Consider the following 25,312-nt stretch of genomic DNA (forward strand, 5'->3'; position numbering starts at 1 on the left):
ATTTATTTTGAACAAGCAAGACATGCAATGCAAAAGTTCTGATTTTCCCAGTTGCAAAATGATGCGAGGTTGAAAAAAACCTGAAAGGACATTAACTCTTGCTCTTTTCATAAAGATTGATAGCTTCTTCTCACTGGAAAATGTTCTCTGTGTTTTTTTAAATCTTAGCTGAAGGAATATGAAGCCCAGCACAGGCAGTCGAGCACTGTGGATGGTACAGAATGGCCTGATGGTTCTTACTCAACATTTGATGGGTCTTCCAATTGTAATGTAAGTACCTGTCCTTCTGATATAGCTACCCAGTATCATTTAACATTTAAATTCTTTTGTGACATTACAGAAATATGTACCGGCTGATTTTCTTAATAGAAAATGGATCATTTGACCTTGTGATACTGTGTTCTGTCTGCAGAAATCTTTAGCATGGATTTAAAATCTTCAAGGTCTGTTGTCATAGACTTCAATGGTCTTCTTGTATAATCTTTTTTTTTAATCTGGCCCTTTGTCACTGAGCTTTTGAAATATAGGTGATCCCAGGCAAAAATGCTAGTGTTCCAAAATTCATATAAAAGATTTTTTAGGTTGTTTAGAGGGAGCTGTTTAATTTTGCTGATTGGCAGTAACAGATAATCAGAGTTTCTCAGGCCTTCCTAGCTTTTGTTGGTGCATTCTAGATGAGGATCTGGCTAAGTCCTATCTGCCTGCTGCTTTCAAACAGTTCTATTTCTGCATTTGCTAACTCTCAGCCCCGGAGAATTTTCACCTTTTGCCAGACCCCTAAACAGTAAGGCAGCTTTCCTCTCTTAATTTTTAAGTCTGAGCTGTGTAGCTTATGTTGTTTTCATGGGTACCAGACAGTTTTTGTGTCAGGCCATTTGAATTAATTTTCCTTCCAAATATCTTCATATTAGTAGTTTATTCCACTTCATTTCTCTAATTGAAAGTTCACAGATAAATCCTAGAGAAGAACACATTCAGCTGTCAAATCCAAGCTCTTAGTAACCCATATAATTGAATCATAGGCTTTTGAGACCATTGATTGATTGATTGATTTTATTGTCAATGGAATTTCCTGCTAACTGCAGCAGACAGCTTCTCCTCCATAAATGAAAAGAGGAATGCTTTGTCGTTTTATGAGATGTTTAAAATATTTTGTGGTGGAGAAAGATTTTCTTGTTTGTATTTAAAAAAAAATGAGCCCATCTTTAGTTAGATGGGAGCAGAGGGGGGCTGGTGTTGCCTTATACTCTGGTCTGATATATCAGAAATGTGCAAATAGAGAAAGAAGGATCCTGACTTTTCTGCGCTGATTGTTTAGCTGGCTGAAAGATGTCTTGATCTTTTACTCATTAGTATTTATTGCCTGAGCTTTCCCTTCTTAAAGCCTTTGGCTAAGATACCTATAGCATAAAAGCCTCAAGACTCTCATTTACCATGGTCAAATCTCAGAAGGATAAGGAATTTCTCCCTTAAATCTTCTGATAGTGGTTTATGCTTGTGTTGAAGTTACTGAAAGGTGTGTATACCTGTGAGGACTGAACATGACTCAGTGTTTGCTTCTTATTGGAATGTCTTGGCACCTTTTCTCCAAAATTATTTTGCTAAGCCATCTTTGCACTTCAAGTCAAGTGGGGCCTCTCTCCACTGTTCTGGTAGGATTTGAACCATCTTCCTGCTATCTACAATGGGAGACCTCTATTCCATTGTTGTAGATACCTCTCAAGATTTTTGCCCTTGCTCCTATATTCTATCCTGGTTACATTTCATAGAAGCTGTGAAACTGCTTGCCTCCAAGGGAAAAGCAGATCATCTGCAGAAATGAAACTTCATGTTAGAACAAAAGTCAGCTTGGTTTCTCTTTTTGTGGACAAGAAAGAAACTAGGGTTAACTGAACTGAAAGACTTTGGGCTGTAATTGACTTGCAAGAGGGAAAAACAAACAGTGCAAAGTATCAGCTGTATCTAGAGGTAGGTTAGGTGTTCATCACACTGTTTTGCCAAAGGAGATCTCTGTTAACCTGAAATGACCAGCTTTTGAGAGGTGCAAAGATGACTGTGTTTTCAAGCCCTTTCTTTGCCAAATGGTTTGACTTCCAGTGACATCTGTGGTATTAATACTCTGCAAATTTGGAATCTCATCTTAAACTACCACACTCATTTTAAAGACGCCATGAAGCAAAGATGTTTCCATGTATTGAAAACATCCAGTTTGATAGCCCAGTGCCTTTTAACCTCAGCAAGTAATTGAAAATATGAGCCACTGAAATTGAAGTTTCTGGTTTAATTTAAAACTACTTGAGCAGTGACTCTTCTGGTTCTGTTGGCATTTTTTTTTATTTCATTCTCATGTCCAGATTGTTACTAGGCAGTTTTTAATAGAACATTGTGATCATACTTATCTTTTTGTAAACAATTTGCACACACAAATGATAAAAGCAAATTGCAGGATAATTCCAGATTGAGGGAACTGAGGAAAAGTTTTTAATGTAGTTGCTGTACATTCGTTTGGTAACATTGGGGATTTAAAAGATATCAAGACACTAGTATAATGTTTTTTTGGTTTGTTATTTGCTTTCTGTTGTTGTTGGTTTAGGTGTTTGGTTTTTTACTGCTCAGTTTGTCTTCATAGGCAGAGAGATCTGCTGCTAGTTAGGAGGACTTATGAGGATGAGTTGCTAGGCTTTTGTGGAGAATCTTAGTCTAGCTTTGCCCAATGGCTACATTTCAGGAAGAAAAAAAAAAAGGTGGACTCGGAGGAATAAGATAATCTAAAAATGAAGGCAGAGTGTTCTAAGCATTTAATACTCCAGTGCTTTCAAGTCAGCTCTACCCACAGCATGAGAACAGCCACCTACAAAATAATATCTAAAGGGCAAATATCATTAGTTGTTGTTGGTTTGCTTTTTAGGAAAATGAAAAATGTCATGTGTTTATGACTAACATGACTGGTGTGGATCCTTAAATAATTTTATAGATTGATTTAAGGATTCTTTTTTCCAGCTCCTTGTCTTTTAAATTTCTGTACCAGATAATGGAAACTTGCGTTTCATACCTTTACAATGCTAAACCCCGAAGATGAACTGCAAAGCACTGAAGGATCATCATCTCAGCATCTGAAGGGAGGCAGACCAGAGTCATTGCTGGACTGTTAATTGTGTGTCCTTCTTGTTTGCTCCTAAGAAACAAACAAACAAAAGCCTTGCCAAGTCAGTAGGTGACTTGGTTCTCTGCCACTTGAGAGCAGTTTGTAGCTTTCAGTTTACTGCTTTGGTCCCTTTGTTTCACAACAAAGTATGAGTGTTATTTATTTGCTAATGTGGGAATGCTGTTGAAAATGTTTTTCTTTTCAGTCAGATGTATCAAAAGTCTAAAATTCCTCATCATGTTTTTGAAAATTTATTTCTGAATATTTTTGTTTCATCTTTGTTGAAATGAAGGCTGCTTGCAGTAACACTAGACAAGCTTTCATTGCCTTGTGCCAAGCATTGGGATGTAAAGCAGGTGCAGATACAAATGGATCTCTTTCTGGATTTTTAGATAAGGGCCTGTTTGTCCTCAAGAGTCAGAAAGTCCAAGGAAAGAGAGGACTTCAAAATCGCTTCAAAATCACATTCTTTCTGTTCACTGAGGTGCCTTTTATGCTTCTTAAAGATAGAAGCTCATTTGATAACTTTTGGGAGCCAGAATTCTCAGTTCATCTAAAGAAGGGCTGCTTCATCCCCAGAACCCTGCTGGTACAACATTAGGAGAAACCAGTCTAAATCCTTTCCTGTGTCCTCTGCTGAAAGGCTGCCATTGGTACCAGTTACCATATTTATATGTGGGAGTGAGTCAGAGAAGAAGAAGGGAGGTTGTGACAGAGGTGTGTATCATATGTGTGATGCCACTGAAACAAACTACTAAGTAGCCGTGCTGACATTTTTTTGTAGATGCAAGTTAAATTAAGTTGTAATCTTCTCTGGGCTGAACTGTTCCGTTGCTCTTGTTGGGCTTCGGTGTTTCGATTTTGATCAACAGATAATGGTCAGGCCTCCAGAGGTCATTAAGGTGAGCTTCCAGGTAGCAGAGCTGGCCTTTCTTTGCAGGGTGCCACAGTGAGCTGTGCTGCATGCTCCCAAGACCTCCCCACCTGCCACATGGCCTTAGCAGCCTCAGCAGACAGTCAATCAAAATCTATAAGCAGGGAGAACAAAGACAGCATCTCCCTCCAACAGCATGGGTGGGAGCCCACGGTGCTGTTTTACCTCCCAACACTTCTTTATCCAGGAATGGCAGCATGGCACAGTTACCAGTAGGAAACTGGCACCCTGTTTGTTTTCACTGAGTAGGATGGCAGCATGTGCAGACCCAGAGACATACTGTGCACACCTGCATCTGCTGTGAGGCCGATGCTGGGGAAAACCCTGCCTTGCCACTCTTTTCCATCTTCTATTGATCACCATCATAATGGACAGCAGCAAACCGAGTCCACACTGTGACAGCTCTAGCTGGAGTGAGATCATATTTTGCTGTTCCTGTTCCTTTGTATTATTTCCCAAGCACATTTTCATTTACCAAGTCATTAAATAGGGCTAAAAGTTGAAAGGGTGGGCAGTGTTGTGTTTGTGTTTACTACTATTGTCAAAGGCAGAATAAGAGATGAGAATGGACTTTGGGTTGTATTTGTTTCGATCCAAGGGGTGCCAAAGCTGTTGAAATCAGGATTGTATTACCTATGGTATAAAGCCAGCTCTGACAAAAGTCTGATAGAATTATCTCTGACTCACAATAGTCATTACTGTATTGTTTGGTAAGTCAGAAGGAAAAGAAGTAATTGCAATATAACTTCTGTAGCACCAGTTACCTGAAGAGTAACTCTAGAGTGTAACTACAGCAAATCCACATTATTCAGAGTTACACTGTATTTCAGTAATTCAGACTGTAGATGCTTTCTGAATACAGTGTTACTCATATTACTGATGGGTTCTTAAAATGTTTAACCATTTGTTAACATTATTATTGCTTATACTACAGGATTGATATTGTAAGCAGAAAAAAGACCTTCTTTTGGTATAATCAGTTTAAGTTATTAGAACTAAGCTCAAAGTCGATGCATATTGGGAACCAGTATTGGATATCAATTGAACTAGGGTCTGATGAGTTGTGTTTTTTTTTAATTTAAACAGTAGTGTTTAAACTGAAGCAACATAGATCTTCTGAGCATTTTGAAAGCTATGTACTATGTTAGCCCTGGTTTTGCTGCTACCACAGGACTTACGGGTTTTTTTAAGTTGTTGGGTTGTTTGTTTTTTCCATTACAGGCTAAAGGGTGGAATAAGATGTTTCTATGTTTCAGTTCTTGGAAAACTTACTGCTGTCTCCAGACCTTGCATGGTCTTGCATGGTCTTTGAAGTAAGAGAGGGAGCTGGTGCTGAGCGTGGCTATGAATGAATGCAGAGCTTTAATCTTTGCTCCAAGGACTCTAGTGACCCAATTTCTGTTTAAGATTTCCTGAAAAGCTCTGATGGACCTCATTGTATTGGATGGTATATTTATGATTGTCATCCAAGTTCCTATAACGCTGTCAGTACTTGGTAGCAGTTATGATGTAGAAACAGCCAACAATGAGACATGGCTTCAGAATGAATGACAGTGCTACGTTCCCATGTTGTGTGTCCAGCATGGGGATCTGTCCTGAGAGGCACTGGCTGCCCTCCTTTTCCACTGATCTCAGAAACAGTGTCTAGCACTCCTCAGTGAAAGTTACTAGCAAAAAAATTACAGTATTTTTGTTACGCTCTTTCTCCTGTCTCTCTGCACACGTAAGAGTAGGGTTTCCTATGGGTACAGCAATACAAAGAAACTTCATGAGAGAAAGGCAAATCATCGTTACAGTTCCCGGAATATAATAGAAAGTTTCAAGTAAGGTCAATCCTGTGGAGTAGATGATAGAAGAGCAAGAGACCACTGATGTGTTTAGACTTTGGTAGAACACTCTAGGGAGGTTTTTACCTATTTGGTCTGAAATTTTTCAGAATGCTTTAAAATTTGCAGGAGAAACACGTTTATTTAGGAATAAAACTTGATCATTTCTTTAAGTATTATTTACCATGCAAGACCCGTCCATGTTGTTGTCAGATACAACTTGTGTCCCTAAGTATGCAGTGACTAAAGACTGTCACCACAGGATTGGACTAAGCAGTTGGCAGTAATGTAACCCAAGTAAACCTCCTGCTCACTGCCAGTAGGAGTTGCTCCTGTGGATGTGAAGACTGGATGTAATTGGTCTGTTGTAAGGTCTCTGAGAAAAATCTTCTTGTGGTCATGAAACAGAGAAGACAACTTACAGTAATGCACAGGCACTGGCTGTAATTAGGCATGTTCACAACCACTTCTGTTTTGACTGCATTCAGACAAGCCCTGTTGACTTACTTTCTGCAAAACATTTTGCCACATTATTTGGGGAGGGTGAGAGGTGGGAAGGCAAATTAATTTAATATTCACTCTGTCATGTTACTTGGCTCTTTTATACCTTTATGCCTTTGGGCAGATGCCTGATTTCGTATTACCTAGAGACTGAGGGACTGTGGTAGCCAATGAGCATTCTCCCTGCATGCATCGACCAGCAGGAGATGCTGTAATCCCTAATGTGGTTTCCCTGCCCCCATCTTTTCTGAGACCAAGCCTATTAAATTGGAACAAAGCCTTGCTCGGTTCAAGAATCTCAAAAGCCATGTGTTTCACTGCCCTATTTGGCAGACCCATGCTGAATAATCTTTACTTGTGATAAAACAGAAAATTGTAGTTGCACTCCTGTTGGTTACCACTTACTCCCCCTCCCTACTGCCAGTGTTTCTTTCCTTGCACTTAGGGTGGTAATATTAGTAGTTTGATTATTTTAAAAAGTAATTTAAATTACTGCAGCCTTCACTAAAGGATTCTCATTCTCTTTTAATATATATTTTTTTCTCTGATACAAATTTCCCTGTATTTCATGCATTGTTGTTCTGCCTTTGGTTTTCTGAAATGCAGGGAGGTTGGTTTCCAGGACTAGTGGTGTACTCCATTTGATAATAGTACAGTCTACACCAAAGAATAGGGATTCTCCCCAGGCCTTCCCTAAAGACAAGATGCACTTGATGGAGCCTTGTTAGAGAACCTTTCCCATGTATAGAGGTGTCCGCAGGAGAATTGGAAAGGAATGATGTAATAAATAAGGAATAATGTAATGCAGAGCTTGATTCTGCTTTATATATACTTATGATGAGTGGTACATGAGTACAGTTGTAATGTCTTTAAAATTAATTATGCTAATCAGTGAGAGAAACACTTGGCTTTGAGGAAATGTGTCTGGCTTGCAGATGCAAACGTCAGCAATGTGCTTCTCAAAATTACTTAACTAAAACCTGGAAACAGTTAACATCTAGGAATTTGCATAAGCAGCTATTCTAGTATGAAGACAGACCTCCTGGGAGAATTAAATTTTTGTGTTCTTGTTACTTATGACAAATATTTCCCACTAATTTCAGCAAGCAGTGTCGTCATCAGCGAGTGTGTCATGAATCTTTCACCAAAGTAGCCATTGGATGCTCCTTTGATTCCTTGTAAGTAATCACAGACCAAACCCAGACATGGAATTACTGTTTCCCACAGTTTACCTGGGGGGGGCTGATGCTACCATTGCACAGTTTAGACTTACACAGCCTTTGCAACTCATGCTCTTTCAGTGAATTATGTGAAGTGGCAAAACTTTTATGACCTCTGTTAATTTTCTTTAAAATTTTGGAGGTCTTTATTTGTAACCTCAGGATATGATGCAGATTATCACTTCTGAGCTTCAGACAGTTTTCTGTAAACAGCCTCTGCGAGGGTTAGAGGTTTGTGAAACTTTCTTAATGAAACCCAAAACCTTCAAAACTCAAGTTGCAAAGCCCCAGACTTAGATCAGTTTCAGTCATGGCCATGAACTTCTAAGGAAATCTGGGATAATTTCAAGGAAGTCCCTGTCATGTTTCACTTGATGTGGGTCAGTATGTTATTGAAACTGGAGAACACTAGCTTGTTTTATCTGAAGCTCAGAATTTTCCATAGGGTTTTACATCAGGGTTTTGGGGCTGAAGTAATTCAAGGTTAAGAATGCAGCTACAACATGCCAATAAATCTAGTTTACATGGCCAGTAGGGAGTAGAAAAGCTGTGTAAGGTCCCTAGCACAATGGTAGAGAAAATTGGAAAGGATATTTGGCTATGTGGCTCATTAAAATCAGCCAGTCTTCAAAAGAAGTAGATATTTAATTCCACTGGGATTTCACTGTGTGATTGATCTGTGTTGAATCCAGATTAACTGGCCATTGACGGAATGGTCCTGAGTAAGGGCAATCTCTTCTGGTCTTACAGAGAGTGCTAATGTGTTATGCCTTTGCTACTGCTTTCCACCACTGGATAGCAGTATTCCTAATTAGTAGAGGTTTTTGCTCTGTGTTTTTTTTTGCTCTGAGAAGTGTCCAAATTCTGGGTTTGTCCCAAGGTTTGTGATTAGGTATGGTTGATTGCAGGAGAAGTGCCAATTTACTTGAACATCTCAGAGTCTGTTTCTTGGGAAGGAGAGTCTGAGCCCAGCCTAGAAGGAGAGGCTGGATGTTATGCCTGGAGTGCTTCATAAAGCTGCAACGTGGCTAATTCTAGGCCAGTCTGAGATTTCTGAATTAAACACCCTCTGCCTTTCCTGTTCTTAGTGATGTTATTTTTGTATAGCACTGAAAGCAAGTAGAAAGGGGGGAAAAAAAAAAAAAGTATGTAAGTTCACTAATTTAAAAAACATTTAAGCAAGGTATATTTTTCTGTCAAGTTAGCCCTTTGTGAAGAGAAATTCTCAGAGGGGCTTTTTGTCAGAAGAATTTAAAAGTGAAAATAAAAAGAGCCTGGTAATGGGCTTAAGTTATATTTTCTACAGACACAGCCTCCACTCTAGTGGTCATGTTTGAGGGTCAGTCTTCGTCCTGGCTTTGCAGAGTTTCTCTGTATTTTTTTTCGTTCACTGAAATTCCATAGACAGTAATTAAGGAACTGGAGGCCAGCAAGGGGTCAGCAAGCCTTCGTCAGTGAAAACAGGGATTGTTTGCCATGTACAACACTCCCTTTTTTCCTTGTGGTGAATAGAAGATTTGCTTAGAGCTGATGACTTATGCCTTTCTTGCAAGTTATGCAGCTAGCGAGTAACTAGGGGAATCAATCAGTGAGCAGAAAACAGCTAATTGACTCCAGCATCACGCTTTTTTCTTTACATATTCAGCGCTGGAATCAGAGCCAGCTTGGTGTCTGATAATGTAACTTCAGAGAAGAGGCATTTTGTGCTCAGGATTCAGAGCGAGTACAATACTTAAGAAGAAGGGTCTGATCCTAAATTTTAGGGTTACGAAGCTGACAGCAGTTGAGGACTCAGGGGGAATTACTTGAAACTGAGCTTTAGGCCTATAAATGCCGAAGCTGGTAAGTCACTGAGCATGTAGCATGATGTGGAGAGGATGTGCCTCTTGTTTCGGAGAGGGATAAACAGAAAAGGCTTTTGTGGTTATTCTTAGGCACAGCACGTGTAGCATTTCTCAGTTCTCTGCTGCTTTTCCTTGGGCTTTTAAGTTATTTTCTGTTCTGTTTTCCTGTCTCTGACTTTATCCAGTCATCTTTAATAAAACTTAACAAATTTAGAAAGGTTGGGTTTTTTGGCAGCTGTAAAGCCTCTTAGAGAGAAAGAAGAATGGACATGTGTAGCCATGTCTGCTAAAGGGAACAGCAAAATCTCTTTGCATTTACTGTAGAGCTCATAGTTCTCAAGTGAGCTAGCCAGGGGCTGGGGGATGTGATGTGATATGCCCACAAGTCTGAATGTGTATTTTTGCTGCACTTTGCTGAACAAGAATTTTCTGCTAGCCAAAAATAATTGCAGCTTGAGCTTGATCAGATATTAACAGATTTCCTTGTTTCTTATATGGGAAGTTTCCTAGTGGTTTCAGTTTGGGGCTGAACTACTACTAGGCATAAAAGTGATTTATAAAATTTTAACAACTTTCTAAATGGCTTCACACAGCTCATGTAAAAATCACATATGTTTTTGTTTATGGAGCTGAAACAGATTAATCAGTTATGATAGCTTTAACTGGATGTTGTCCTAGTGTTTCTTAAACTTTTTTCTGAGGACCTGACTATCAGGCTTTGCCTGTCTTGTATTTTTTAAGGACTGCTACTATAACTCTGAAGTGTTTCCAAACATAGTCCTGCCGAAAGCTAGCTACTTACTTCTGGTTTACTTTTTGCCAATTAATTCCAAGTACCCTAATAAATGTTAGTTTTCTGTGTGTGTATGTGTGAAGCACTAATTCAAAGGGGGAGGTTAGGTTTGTTATTTCTATGGCATGTGAAATGGGCTGGATGCTAGAGAGTGGCAGAGCAAGCCATGTGCCTTGCCTCCAGAGCAGGCAGCAGCGAAGAGTCTGCATGAGAAAAGGGGGAGAGAAAGCAAAGAGGGCACCAGGAGCAGAACTACAGAGAGCTCCTGGAGTATCAAAGTACATGTGATCATTTCCTGTTTGTTCCTGAATGTAAGGATTCTTACTTTGATCTTACATGTGAGATGATGCAAAGCATGGTCTTTAGAGGTGCGTGAGCAGAAAAGTATTCCAAGCAGAAGAGACACTAGATGTGACAGAGGAAATTGATTTTTCCTGTATTTGATAGCATCTTTGTAGGTTTGTGGCCACATTTGTTAGCAGCGAAGAGCTGGGTGGTGGGGACGGGCCTTGGCCTCTCCATCATTTTCCAGCCATGTGGTACGTGGTGGCTGGAGTCCTCTGCATGCAGTCGTTGGTATTTCCAGATGCTGTTAAATTCATCCCTGTTTCCCTGTAGTCCTTCACGTGTTTGTGCAGCCGAGCTCTCCGAGCTGGCGGGTTTCTGCACGGTGGGAGCGTTGCAGATGTGTTGGGGAGGCACTTGCTCCAAGCAGGGCGGGGAAGGGTGGCTGTGCCTGGCCAGCCCCACCAAGGGGCCCCGCAGGCTGTGCCGGCAGCCCGGCTGAGCCCTGCACGCTTCCTCTAGAGCAAGCGCGAGTTTTGTGCGTCGGCTTTGGCCAATTTGTTATGGTTTAAGGCTGTGGAGCCAGCTGTCTGCAATCTGATGTAATGTTGCCCTGGAAACCAGAAATGAAACACTTAAGCATTCACCACAGAATTACTACATACAGCATTAGCCAAAATAATTAAAAGTTGAGCTGTATGAGCTTTTGGATGGAAAAATTTGGAGCAAAAGAGATGGAAGTTAAGTTGTTCCTATTTACAGTACTGCAAATCCGTTTGTTTTCCCCTTGGAGCACGGGGAGAGGCCTTGCTCCAGCGGGTGGATGGAGAGATGGAGAGGCCCTGGCTGTTTTACCAGCACATTAACAACCCCGAGGCTTGGCTTAAGGGGGGAACAGCCATGTGCTCAGAGCAGGAGGTGCTGGTGGAGAGGAGAGGGTGCAGCTTGTCCTCCTCCTTTTCCCTGTTCCAGGGAGCCTCTGGCCTAGCCTCTTGCAGATGCATCATTCCTTCTTTAGCAGGTTATGTCTATCCCTTTGCAGTGCTGCAGCACACTCAAATGCTCTTTAAGGAGGGGGAAGGTGAGAGTGGGGCTGGCTGCTGGCTGTATTGAAGCCCTGTGCCAAGGCCTGGATACTAGAGCTGTCCAGGAAGCCATTTGCATGGCCCACCACATGTTGGGGAGATACGGGTGATTCTCCCATGCAAAGTCAGGGAGAGGCACCAAAAAAAGTAGTTCTGTCACCGTGGAAGCAGGGAGGGTAGAGTGAGTTGGGGAAGTCAAAACATTGAAGTTCAGTGATTTCCAAGTATGTCGCTTTTGGGCTGCATGCTTTACATTTCTGCTTTCTGTTTAATATTAGCTGTAAAAAAAAAAAAAAAAAAAAAAAAATCCACATTGCTTGAGCTGGGAAAATAAGCTCTGTTTCCCATGTGCCAAAATGGAATCTTTGGATCATTTCAAGGCCGTTTTTGTTTTTGTTTTGTTTTTTTTTAACAAATCGTTTTGAAAACCGGAAGCGAATCAAAAGTGTAACCCTTTTTCCAAACAGTTTCATTTTCAGGGAATCAGCATTATTTGACAAGGAAGTTTCCTGAAGAGCACCACTGGTGTAGTCACAGACTTTTTAGGCCTTTTTGCATGAACTTCTTAGCCATCTTTTCCTTTACAGAAGATTTTCCATGCCACATGTTACCCAATATGATAGGAAATAGGCTGCTGAAGAGGAATGGACTTTGGTTTTAGTCAGCCCATTATCCAGTGGATCCTGTTGTTAGGCACAAGCTGTTCTTGCCTCTCCCAGCTGAGCACGGTCATGGGAAGGGTCTGTGGCTGCCTGAGAAGAACCCCAACTCAAAGGGTGCCAGGAGTCCTGAAGTGATGGGGAAGACCAGCTGGCATTTGATTACAATGGGTCTGAATGAATTTTGAAGTGTTATGGGACCCCCGCTACCACCCACTTGGGTTTGATGTCAGTACCCTCGCACTGAAGCTATTTCAGCCTTTGCTTTCATGGTGGTAGTCATGAATGCACATGTCAGACATTGTAAAAGCTTGTGTTGTTGTTGTATCTTGGTAATTGTGAGTGGGACAGTTATTTATTGGATGCTAGTAGTGAAAAATTAAGACTGATTGTTTTATTTGTTTATGAAATCCTGGGAGGGAGGACCAGGTATGAGCCATTCTCTCAATCTTCCAGAGCTCACAATTGACTAGCAATAGTCTTGAAAACCAAGGGTGTATAAAAAGTAATGAAGGAAAGAAATTACTTTGAGTAATTGCATTTAAAATAAACATAACTGGAGTGCAGAGTATGTAGGTGGTTGCTTGCCAAGATGCGCTTGATGGCCTAAGAACTCTTGACTGAACATCTTGATTACAGTAAAAAAAATCCATTCTTCATCTTATCTAAATATAATTGTTTGTTGTTTGATGTGTCACTAAGTTGTCCAAGCCATGATCTCTGAATTAATGTTCATCTTGCTGCTTAATTTACCTTGGTATAAACAAGTCTGATACTTCTCTTTACTGCCCTGTTATTCCTGGAAAAGGTTGTTAATTACCTAGCCAGTCTGTACCCATAGTAAATGCATTCCTGTGGCTCTTGGATGGCAGAATGGCAATTCCTACTGCCATCTGATCCATTTGGTGTTCCTTCTTATTTTGGAGTAACATGACCTTTGTGGGAAATCGGTAACTGACAGTGCCTTTGCGGAAAATGGTCGAAGTTTGCTCTGGGGTAGGCCTCGTGAGGAGCATGCCGGCGAGGTAGGCTTTCAGAGCTGCTCTGGCTCCTTCAAGAGCTATTTGTGCCCTTGGAAGTGTATCCATACATCTGCAACTGCTAATTGGTGTCCTGCCCCATAGCATCTACTGTTATTACCACATCCTGATATTTAAGTGTATTAGAAAAGCAGAATGCATTTTTGTATTTGGCCTATCTTTTATTTAGCCTCCAGCAGCATTTTTGATTGAGAGGGGGTGGCTTCTTTTTAGTTTTGGTCTTTTTTTGGCTTGCTGTTGTTGGGGGATTTTTCTTTTTTTTTAAAGTTTCATTAAGGAGAAGGGGGAAAAAGGATGAGCTCACTGTGGAAAGCGGGATAGCTGTGCCGACAGGAAGTTGTATGAGGGTTTTTAGAGCCAGCCATTAGGAATGCAGTGAATTGGCTCGGATTGCGGGCAAAAACAAAGTAAGGTATATGATCCATACTGTGCTCCAGCTGGAGCCTGCGCTGCACGCAGGAATGTGCAGCAGCATGCAGTGCCAGGGCTGTCCTGGCCTGAGCCATAGAGCCCTGCTGGCCTCCTCCCCTCTCTCCTTCCCTTCCCTACCCTTCCCCCAGTCGCCTTCCACATTCTGAACTGATTAAAACAGAGGAAGTAGCACATTGAACGTTGAATCTGGCTTGAAAATTGAAGTCGTCTTCTTGTTCACAAGGAATGGATTGTTTCAACTTGTTGTGTCACTGCTGCTGGAGAGAGGGGAATTTTTTTTTGTCTCTGTAATGTTTGATACTTGAGGGAAAACAGCTGGAACAGAGCATACTGGATCAGATGCAAAACGAAACGGGATGCTGGGGAATATGGACTGCACTGTATATCTGAAAAGGTCAGAGTTTTCCCTTGGTCAGTGCTGGAGGAATGCTGTGTCCATCTTAATTCCAGCCTTGAGAGCCTTCAGGAGGAGTGTAGGGAGCAGGGAGGAGGAAAATAAAATCTTGTAGCTGTGGCAGTTTGTGAGCAAGGCAGATTAGGTCTCCTCCTTCCTTTTCCTTCCCGTCCTTTTCTTGTGCTGCTGGTTTTGATTTTCTGTAAAGACTGAGGGGGGAAAAAAAAGAGAAGTCGCCAATGACAGAGCTTCGGTTTGGAGAAGCTGTTTATAACCAGGTTTAAACAGCGAGTTCTGAGATGCCAGACAGACCAGTGACTGACCCAAACCACAGGAGCATAACTGGTATGGTAAGAAGAGCCCTGGGAAAGAGCCCTGCCTGAAAAAAACTGAGAGAGGACGTGGAAGTAGTTATTACACAATGCATGGGAAGAAAGACAAGGGCAGGAATGCAATTCAGTGCCTAGGATCTTACGTTGCACAGATTTAGAAATCAAAATGGTATGTCATGCTTTCAGAAAAAGAAAAAAAAAAACAACAACCCTCAGTAATTTAAATGTTTCTTTCTGACCTGGGCTGAAAATATAGCACCAGTTACAGAGCTGCATCGGCACAGCACAGCAGATGAGCCGGTTAACTTAACTTGAAGAAACAAGCCATGGAACTACTACTTTATTAATATTCCCTTTGTTTCTTTGCCAGTCAAGAGAACAATCCGATGATGAAACAGAGGAGTCGGTGAAGTTTAAGCGGTTGCACAAGCTGGTGAATTCTACTCGCAGAGTCAGGAAGAAACTCATAAGAGTGGAAGAAATGAAAAAACCCAGCACAGAAGGTAAAAAGCAACATGCTTATGTTTAAAACTGCATGTGTGAATACATGTTTCTGTTGAGAGGGGACAGAAAGTGGAGGGTTGGGGGAGGGAAGGGTGGAGTGTTCTTAAGGGACAGTGGGAAAGACTGCCTTGTCTATGGTGCATGCCTTATCCAAGTTACTGCATTTTGAGACTGTGGAAGGAGGAAAGTGACAGCCTAGCATGTGGTTACCACTGATCTGGTATTCCCAGAGCAGCCCTGAAGAGCCCCTCATTAAAAGATTAGTACTTGGTTTATGTTTTATGCCCCATGCTGGTGAGGGAATGAGACTAGGAGCAATCCCAGCTGGCTGCCCCACAGGCTCAGCAAGGAGGTAAGTGGAGCCACCACTGTGTTGCTTCCTCCTCCAAAGCCTCCTTCACACAGGTGAAGCTCTCACGACTTTTAGGAGGGTAGCTGCTGGCTAGTGGTGCAGTTGTGTCACATGGCATCATCCTGTGGCAAATGTACAAAAACTCTCTCAGATATTCTTGTGGGATAGTGACAGACTGGTGTAATATGAACTCCTACTTCTGGGGGAGCCTGCTTGCAGTTTGGCTCCTGAGTGATCCCTGCTGCCAAAAGAGAAGTGCAGAGAAGGGAGGAGGAGGAGGGTGGGGAAATGGGAAGCAGTGTTCAGCCCCTGGGAATGCCATGCAGCAGAATTAACTCTGGATGATCTGTATACATGTGTGAGCACTCAGATTAATGGAGCCTGAGCCTCAGAAGCCTCTCTGCACAGCCCTGCTTGAGTCCTCACTGAAGTTGTGGACACCCCTCTATGTTAGTGGCTTTCCCAGGTTCTTATGCGTATTCCCCTCAGGTTTGCAGTGAGCTGAGCTGTATTATGATTCCTTCCTAGTGCATTTAAGGAGAACCTGTGCATCTGTATGTGGCAGGAAGCTCTTGACAGATTTGTGATGTAGCCTGCCCCTCTCTTACTGGCTTGTGTGAAAGGCACAGCCACTCTAGAGCTCTGCACCAGGCAGTTGCCTTGGTCTGAGTGAAAAGGTTCTGTCTCTTCATAGGATGAGCATAAAGCTGGATTACCTTGGAAGCAAAAATATGATTTATGAGACAGGGCAAACAAAGCAGGGGTATTTTTCCCCTGCTCTGGGAAAAGAAAGGCGCCAGAAAGGCTTTCTCCCTGGTGGCCTGGGAAAGAGCTGCAGGATGCAGTCAGCCAGAGGCTCCAGGGGTGGGAGAAGCTGCAGGAGCAGGCAGCTGAGGGGCCACTGGGTGTGCAGATGCCTTCCTGCAGTTTGACCAGACCTTCTCTTCAGCATCTTAACTGCCTATTTTGCTCTCTGTTCCCTCTCTTATAGTGCTTCACCTCCTTATTTCCTTTTCTCTTTCGGTCTTTCACTGAAGTGTCCCAGTTCTTTCCAGAAAATTTTTACCAAGGTTTTCCACTGCAGCCTCACAGAAAAAAAAATCACTGCACTGCACTGCTTCCTTCTTTCTCCATCTCCTGTCTGTCTTCTCTGTTTTAATTCTTGACTTTTCTGAATAAACTATCTGGAACTCTGAATTCATACTTTATCTAGTACTCTGTAGTTCCGTTGTAGACTGGCTTTTAGGAAACTCCATAGCAAAATTACTGCTAAGTAACAATATGACTTCTTCATAAGTAGAAGGGCCCTTAAGTAGCCAAGTCTACATTAGGAGTCGATACCTGTGACTTTTCTTTCGCTAAATTCCCCTCACACACAAGTTTTCATGTGGCAAATTAAAAGTGCTTCATAAATACTGTCCATCCCCGTATCTCATAATGTAGGTCTGTATTCCCATTTGGATCTGTCAGAGAGCTCTGCAAGATCACTAAAACCACTGTAGTCAGATTTGGGGATCGCTGTCTGGCCTTCCAAGTTAACCTACAGTTCATCTGTTCTTGAGCTGCTTGCTGCTTTTATTTGAATCTGCATTATAAATGTGACATAACTTGAAATCCTAGATGGCTTGGTTTTGGGCAGCTGGCTGTAAAATTTGATTCAAATTTTAATAAATTCATCAGTGTTCAACAGCCTTTTGAAAAAGTATAACAGTAGACTTTGAAGTGCAGTTCTCCAGAAGAAAGATTCCACATATTCCTCCTCAAGAATTTCTTCACAAATAACAACTTTGCCAGATTTCCCTTATATATTCCGGTAATTTTTAAAGAAAAGTGCACTAGTCCCAGATCTTCTCCCACATTTCTACTTTTGACTCTTGTTGTCACACTAAAGATACATCAGAGGGATCTGATACTCACTAGAATGTGCCAGTGTCTGAATCCATGTGTATATTGTGTGTTTGCTCCTAGTGAGCTAAATAACTGAATCTTTCTAATTCCAGGGCACCATTCTTATATAGCATTTTAAAACAAGTCACATCTACATCTGTTTTTATGGCTTTGTATCATGGAGTCGCTCCAAATAACATCTGTTACAGTGTTGACACACAATGCATATTTTACAAACTGTTTAAAAACATATTTACTCTGTGAACTAAAATTGTTTATCAGCACATATTCAGTCCCAGGAGAATGTCTATTTTCTGTTCAAATTGAGAAGCAGAGGGGAAAAAGAGCAAGTTGAATAGTCCAGTGAAAGCAGTATCAAAATCAGAGTCCAGTCTACAGACCTACTCCAGAAAAGTTCTCAAAAGTGAAAGTTGTGTGTCAGCTGTGATTCACTATCCAAAGAAGTTTTATCATGGTAAAACAGCATCTTAGGTTTCAGCAAATATGTGTCAAATATGTTTTGCCAATTGAAGGTGAGGCAGGAAGCCTATACACAGCAACTCATCTTATTTCATCTTAAAATGAGTCCCCTGTTACTAAGTTTAGTAAATCATAGGTATTTTGGTAATGGTTCAAATTTATCTCTGCTCTAAGACTGTGGAAGCAATCAAAGATGAAGGCAAAATTGGGTCAGGCAAGAAATGTATTTTGGCAAGCGTCAAATGCAGTCACATTTCTGTGCGAGTTGCAGATACCTATGAATGCTATGAAATTTGTCAAGCAGGATGGAGGAGGATGCTTACTCTTGTTTGACTCTTCCTTTGGTACTGCATCTGATACGTGAGCCTACACTTCACTCAGAAGAAAAGACCAGAAAAAAGTTTCTTAAACAATAAACGTGCAAAGGAATTGCAATTTCAGGTCCTTTATTCCCTGCTCTCCACTTCGAAGAGGAAACCTGGTTGCTTGCCCATCTCTAGTACTTGCAATTAAAAAAAATTGTCTGTCCTTTCTGTGAAATACGTACCTGGTGAAAACCAAGTATTTCTGTCAGTACCAGGACAGTGTTGAAATTGTCATGCCCACAGTATGACCTACTTTTTTTAAAATTTGCATCTGCTCAATTTTGTGTGATTCAAGTTGGTGTCTCGACCCCCATTAAAACCCAAAACTTTTTATTTCATCCTGGAGCTCAACTCCATAGCTTTCTGGGAAAAATAACTGCTTTCTACAGCAGTAGCAGCAGCAACTCTGTGTATTGGAAAACTGGACCTGAGAGATACTCGTTTGGTTTTTAATACCTGGATATACTTCTGACCTATTGTAATCTCACTAGAGCTGATCATCATATGCAAGTATCAAAAGAAAAAAATAAGAAACAGATCCCAGATCCAGCTTTTAAGGGTTCCATACTGAGAACATCTGTGGTTTTACTTCACTGCAGATGAAAGAGAAAAGCTTAATAATTACTTTACTTACCGGTTGCTGTTGTTTGTTTACTTATAACTCATCCCAGAACTCTTACTTCACAAATGGAAGGAGCTGCTTCAGATTTATCCACTCACAAATACCTTCTGGACTGCTTATAGAGTCATAGACTCATAGAGTTGTTGGGATTGGAAAAGACTCGTAAGATCATCCTGTCCAGCCTTTAACCTAACTCGATTAACCTACATCTTCCAACCCACTGCTAAACCATGTCCCTAAGCACCATAGTATACAATTTTTAAACACATTCAGAGATGGTTCTTGTATCAGGAAGTTTTATTCAATTTTAATTGGGTGATATCTTAAATACATTGCATCTCTACAGTGAAACATGTACCATGACATGCATTGTGCTGCTTTTGTCCCCTGCAGGTGTGGAAGAGCACTCACTAGACAACTCTCCTGTTCTGGATGACAGATCGCCACTTTACTCTGGAGTTCACAAGAAGCAATTCTACTTTGATGGCTCCTGTGAAAAGCAGCCAGAGGAAGACTTGGACTCACTCACTACTTCTCCCTCGTCCAGCAGTCTTGATACCTGGGGAGCTAACCGGAAGCTGGTGAAGACCCTCAGCAAAACTGATAGCCGTGGCCTTATCAAGCCTCCCAAGAAACTTGGGACATTTTTCTCTTACCCAGAAGAGGAGAAGACCCAGAAAGTTTGCCGCTCCTTGACAGATGGGGAAATGAAGAAGAGCCTTGGCTCACTGAGCCATGGGGTAAGTACAGAAAGCATTTGCTTTTATGACAGCAACAGGCACAAGCACCATCTTCTGGTGTCCCTGGAGGAGATTCAAAGTTTAAGGAAGCAGATCCGATTGAAGAAAATGGATACTAACTATTCCTGTTCCAGAGCTTTTCTTTGCCAGCGCCCTGCTAGGAAAGGAGCATCTCCCACACCTTGCGACCTACAGTTACTGCGGCACAAAACGAAAGGGGGTGGAGGTTGTGGCTTCCCAAACAGAAGGCTACGAGGGCGCACTTCTGTCAGCGAGTTCAATATTACCTATGTGGTGGAGAGAAGCCTGTACAGTCACCTCAACCTCTCACAGCTGGTGCGTCCCGTTACTGACAGGACCCTGAGCAAGGCCGACAAGCAGGACCTGAGGAGATGCCTGCTGGAGGAGGATGAGGAGGCCAAGAGGAAATGGGCTGCCACAGTGGATCGCTGTACTAAAAGGGTTCTCTTGAGAATCCACCAAAAGTCTGTGAGTCAAAGAGTTGCCATGAAGGTGGTCTTCCAGTTTCTGTGAGGTTGCAGTCAACACTTTCTGCTTTATACTTTTAACTGAACTCAGTGCTTCTGCTTTCCTTGCTGTTAGAAACTCTTAAGCACTGTAATTCACTATAAGGGAAGAGTTTGATATAATCCTGTCAGAGAAGAGTTTTGTTGAGTCTTCAGTTTCTATGTGTACAGAATAACTCCAGGAGAGAGAGCAAATATGACAAAATGCTGCTTTTTAAATTCACATAGTGCAGAGACTGAGATCACTGGTGAACAGAGGAGCTTTGCGATGGTTTGAAAATCAATGGTCTCTTAAAGGGATACCAAGAGATGAGCAAAATTTTCAGAGGATTAGAGCATCCTTAGTCGACCGTGCTCTATTTCTCTACTGTTGTCTTTGCCTTGTATTGGTCCTTGCCTTTCCAGTTTGCATTGCATCAATTCACCCTCCCAGCTCTGTATTCTGTTGCACACATGGCTGCAGAAAAGCTGAGTTTTACATTATGTAGATACTGCCCTCCTGCTTGCTGCTCAGCATCACCAGAAGTGCTCCTTCTCCTCTCTCTGGCCACTGCTCCTTCTTTCTAGCATAGGTTGAAACTGTCACTTTTCCTTAGAGCATTGTGGAGAGGAAGCAAGTGGTGGCCAAAAAAAGCAAATTGTGCTGTACAATGGGAAATTAAGTATTATGAGCACTCCAGAGAGATCCAAAGCTGCTTCCTGATTATATGATCCAGTTTTGACAGTTGCCTCAACCATGATGCTGAGTTTCCTAGGAGCTTGCCTTTGGGGTCAGCTGGATCTCTAAAGCTGAGCCAGCTAGTCTGTTGTCTAGTTGACAGTGTAGATATGTTCCCTGCTTCAGTGGGTGGAAACAGCAGTACAGCCATAACATTTAACAAGATATTCCAGTGAACAGTAAAGTAGAAACAGCTTTTCCCCTTGAACTACAGATTTTATTTTGAGAGATCTCTGCTTTATTTCTTCAGGTGTGAGGTATTCTTAATACGAGAGCCTTGGTCTCCTGTGGGAGGTGACCAAGACTAAATGTTTCACTTTTTTGCTGTTTGGCCACACAATAAATGGGTTTTTCCTGCTCAATATCATTAATGTTCTCTCTTGGCAGCTTTGCTATTTCTTCTGCATTTACTACTTGCTCCGCCACTCACTGGATGCTGTTTATTTTTACAGATATTGTACACAAAAGGCATTGTTTTCCCATAAGGATATTACAATTATAAGATAAACTTTACTTATCCTTCTGTGGGTTGATTGCCTGGTAACTCAGGCAAAAGAACATACTCCTATGGGCTAGAGATGCCCCATAATTAAAAGTACCCTCTAAAACTGTCTCTGTAAATACAGATGACAGAAACAAGCTTTACAGTTATTCTAATAAGCAGTCTCGCTATAGTAATTTGATTATGAAAACCCTCTGGATGGACTTCAGCTAATTCACAGAGATAGAGAAGAAATGGATAGTGTGTTACTGTTGTTGAGGAATTCCTCAGTCAACTGCTCCAGCCTCGTTTGAATTGGATAAATGGTGGAGACACACTGCTCTTAGTAGCTTTTCCAGCACACTTCTTCCTGAAACTGTAAAATCTAGCAAACTTCAACTAATACTACTCCTTCTTCTTAGAAACACTTAATGTTTGTTTGCTGCAACCTCAGGGAAATTGCAATGCCTATGTATTCAGTGGAATTGGTCACTCTGTCTTGCCTTGCCTTTCTTTTTTGTCATTTATATTTGTTTCAGTGACCTGGACATGCATGAAATTTTCAAATTGCATCAGTTTTTCTTTTCTCCCAGAACAGCAATACTTTTGGTTGCATGGCCATTCCATTGAATATCCCTCTCCTCATCCACAGACCTTTTGTTTGGTACAGTATTGCTACTGGAATATGAAGGTGGAAGTCAAAGGTTAAATGTACGAGGAGGTCCATAATGAAACATCCTTAATATGGTACATTTATTCAGAAGCTTTTTACCAGCAGCCATTTTGCTCTCTGAGAAGACTGCTTTAGGAGGAGCTCTGGCTTGTTTGACAGACAAGTTTGCTCAGAGCAGTTCCAGATGTCCTCCCTTGATTGCTGGGATTGCCATACACTGTAGAATTAGTTAGAATGGACTCTTCACAGGATAATATTACTCATAGCTAAACGTGCTGTGCTTTAAAAACTGATCTTATTACTTGTGGTTGGTCTCAAATACTTTCCAAAAAACAATTTTTAAAAGCTATGCCATGGTCACATCGCCTTCTGGAAACAAACACTTTAAAAAATTCTACATCACAGCACTCTTTACTGTGTGTGGAGCCTAGACAAAGCTGGCTTTGAGTTCCAATAGAGTTGTGGTGGTTACAAAAACTGTCATCCAAGCACTGTAGGCACACAGCACCAAACATAAAAGCTAGAAAAGAAAACTTTTTAAAAGCTATTAATATATATGCTGATTTGCAGTGACCAGAGCAGGAGGCATGTTTACTTTAATAGAACTGATTGATATAATTGTTTAGTTAGTGGCACAGTTTATAGGCCTTGCTTCTTCCTGACGGAGTGTCGAAGCAGAGTGGTAGTTCTCAGTCTTAACCCAAGTACACACTCACAGTACTGACTGGACAACCCTTTTTAGGTCTGATCTGATCCGTAGCTAAGTCTTAACATATCTTTGAAGTTCCTCTGTTCGGTAGTTCAGGCCCTAGAAACTTGTGGTTTGCAAGTGGTTGATCTTCTGCCTTCTGTTTGTATCAACTCTGATTCTGAAGCGAGTATTTATAATAGACATCTGCCTGTCGCAACCCACACTCAGAGCCCAGAGTTGAAGTTGTGCAAGTAAATTGTAGCTGCTATACCTTCATTTCCCTGGATTGCCTTGTGAGACTTCTGGTAGGGCCAGGTAGTTGGGTGCTGTGCAGCTGATTGCTCAGTGGCCAAATAAAAAGTCAAAGGTTTTATCTTCTGGATTGCAAAGCAAAAGTTGGATTCTCTCTGAGCCCCCTAAGAGCCTGGTCTTTTTACAAATTATGCAAAAACTGTAGCAGAGATTAATCTCCCACAGTTAAACCATGGCTGGCAGTGGAAATGCAGCTGTACTGAGTTTGGCTGCCCTCTGCCTTTGAGAGAGGTGTGTCTAGTGCTGATTTTTTATTCAGGTTGATTACGATAAACCGCATCTGTGCATTCAGCCAAAACTGAGTCACTTCCATAGATGATTATGGCACTGTAAACATAGCATGCTTCCTCCCAGAAGTAGTGGAGTTGCCACATACCACCAGAGGTAAATACCTAATGTGGAATCATGGCTTGTAAAGTCTCTGGGGACACAATGGTTATGGATAGACGGGCTGGTTTTTCCCTCCTCTTACCAAGGGCTTGGCCTGCAAGGCCTCTAGTGTTTCCCTGTATTTCAGTGGAAATGGAGTCTGTGCAGCTAGTCCCAGAAGGTAGGTTATTCAGTGCTTTAAAGGATTGGTGGTTCTCTGTTTCAGTGCTACTGTCAACTTATTTATGAAGGCAGTTGGGAGTGATGAGTTGGAGTTGCCAGCACCCTGGAAAACTTGATGCATAAGATCAACAGTTTCCTCAGACCAAAAGTCTTTTTTCTTTTTAAAAAAAGAAAAGTAGGCAATAGATGACTCAACAGCAACAGACCTCAGGCCAAGAAGTCATCTATGGAAAAGACAAATGACTCAAACTGATTTATAACAGATTTCTTGATTTATAATAAAATCTCCCATCCTTTTGTTTGTTTGTTTGTTCCCATTTTTGCAGACATTTGTGTTTCCACTCATACTCTCCAAATCACAATTGTTTTGAGTGATCTAATTGAGACAGAAGTAGTATCCATCCATTTTTATTTTCTTTTTCAGAGAACCTGTAGCTTTGGAGGTTTTGACTTGACAAATCGTTCCCTTCATATTGGAAACAGTTCTGACCAAATGGTGAGTATAAGACAAGAAGGTGCAGAATTGAAATAGCATAGAATGAACTGTGCAATGGAGTTGGAATAGGCTGAAGTGTAATTTAGGTCTGTAATAACAGTTTGGGAATCCAAGAAATCAGAGTATCTTCGTTAGCCTCAAACTTCCTTAGCTTTGAGAAAACCATACACACCCATATTCATGTGAGTGTAAGTATTTATATATCATATGTGTGAAGAAGCAGGAATAAATGATCAAAGTGAAGATCTGGATGCACATCTGTGGGCTATTCTTATGTCTGACTTCCTCAGAGCATCACCCCAGGCAAAACATATGATTACTTTGCTTTCTTGGTAAAAATATTTACTATTTGGAATGATGAGATCAACTTTCATTTGCTGAAGATTGGCAGGTTATTTGGGTGGAAGTCATTATGCAAGAGATTTATTATTTGTTTTCTCATTGTATCTAAGAGCTCTGCAGTAGACCAGGATCCCATTGTGCTGGGTGCTGTGCAATTGGTCTCACAGCTTTTGTGTTTAAAAAAAACAAAACACCCCCCCTGAGAATTAATTCAATTTTATTTTACTCGTGTTTATCCCAGAGTTGCTGTTGGTCAGCTTGCAGCCAAAAATGACAGAATAGAAATGAGCGAGAACATTATATCAAATGAAATTTCTAACATTTTTTTTCTTTTGTCCATATATGTTTTTCTTTTCTGTTTCAGCATTGGCTGTGATAACTTCTCTATTCGCTTAAGTCTAAGTTGTGAAACATTTTATATGCTAGCATTATATGCTTTTTTGTGTCAGCTGTGGTTTTCTTAGGTTGTTGTAGTTTTCTGTTTTGTTGGGGTTTTTTTGTCATTGTTTTTTTAACATCATAAATTACCCCTAAATTGGCCAAAACTGTGGGTCATTAGGTTCAACAATTTTCAACTTAGTAAAAATGTTAGCTTCCAAACTTGGTGTTTATCTTTAACCACAGATAATTCAGCATATTTTGTTCAGATTGGTTTTGATACGGGAAAGTGTGAAACCTAGAAGTTCCATATTTCCCTACTAGCATCAGTTATGGGAGAGATGCAGTGCACCATAATAACGTGTGCAGATTGAGGGGTTTTTTCCTTGAAAACATCTAAGTCATTAAAAGGAAGAGTTTTGTTCCAAAAAGATAAGGCAAAGAGCTGTCCTTAATTTCTGCTAACAGACAAAAAGTTACCGAACAAATTGTAGTCACAAACCACTTGTAAAACAAAAAAATATATCATTACAAGAAAATAAGTATCAGCTGAATATCAGATAAACTTTTGGTGAGAACATTAGTAAAGCAGCAAACATTCATAAATTTAGAAAAAACAGGTAAGTATTTTATGTAGAATACAGTATACACTTATTTTAGGGTTTGTTATCTTATTTACCTAAATAATCCTCAAAAGGATTA

At 41.1% G+C, this 25,312-nt stretch overlaps 1 protein-coding gene across 4 annotated transcripts in view; it reads left to right on the forward strand.

Annotated features, from left to right (window-relative positions):
* LOC127382222 (SAM and SH3 domain-containing protein 1-like) overlaps nucleotides 1-25,312 on the forward strand; it is a 555,361-nt gene that overhangs the window by 506,761 nt on the left and 23,288 nt on the right. For 3 of the 4 annotated variants that reach the window (XM_051613538.1, XM_051613537.1, XM_051613540.1), the window contains 4 exons: nucleotides 169-270; nucleotides 14,861-14,993; nucleotides 19,094-19,929; nucleotides 23,819-23,890. In XM_051613538.1, the coding sequence (XP_051469498.1) occupies nucleotides 169-270; nucleotides 14,861-14,993; nucleotides 19,094-19,929; nucleotides 23,819-23,890 (1,143 nt within the window). The remainder of the gene's footprint in view (nucleotides 1-168; nucleotides 271-14,860; nucleotides 14,994-19,093; nucleotides 19,930-23,818; nucleotides 23,891-25,312) is intronic. The other variant, XM_051613541.1, reaches the window with a different exon arrangement.

Source organism: Apus apus, chromosome 3 (genome assembly GCF_020740795.1).
Source record: "Apus apus isolate bApuApu2 chromosome 3, bApuApu2.pri.cur, whole genome shotgun sequence".
Taxonomy (NCBI): Eukaryota; Metazoa; Chordata; class Aves; order Apodiformes; family Apodidae; genus Apus; species Apus apus.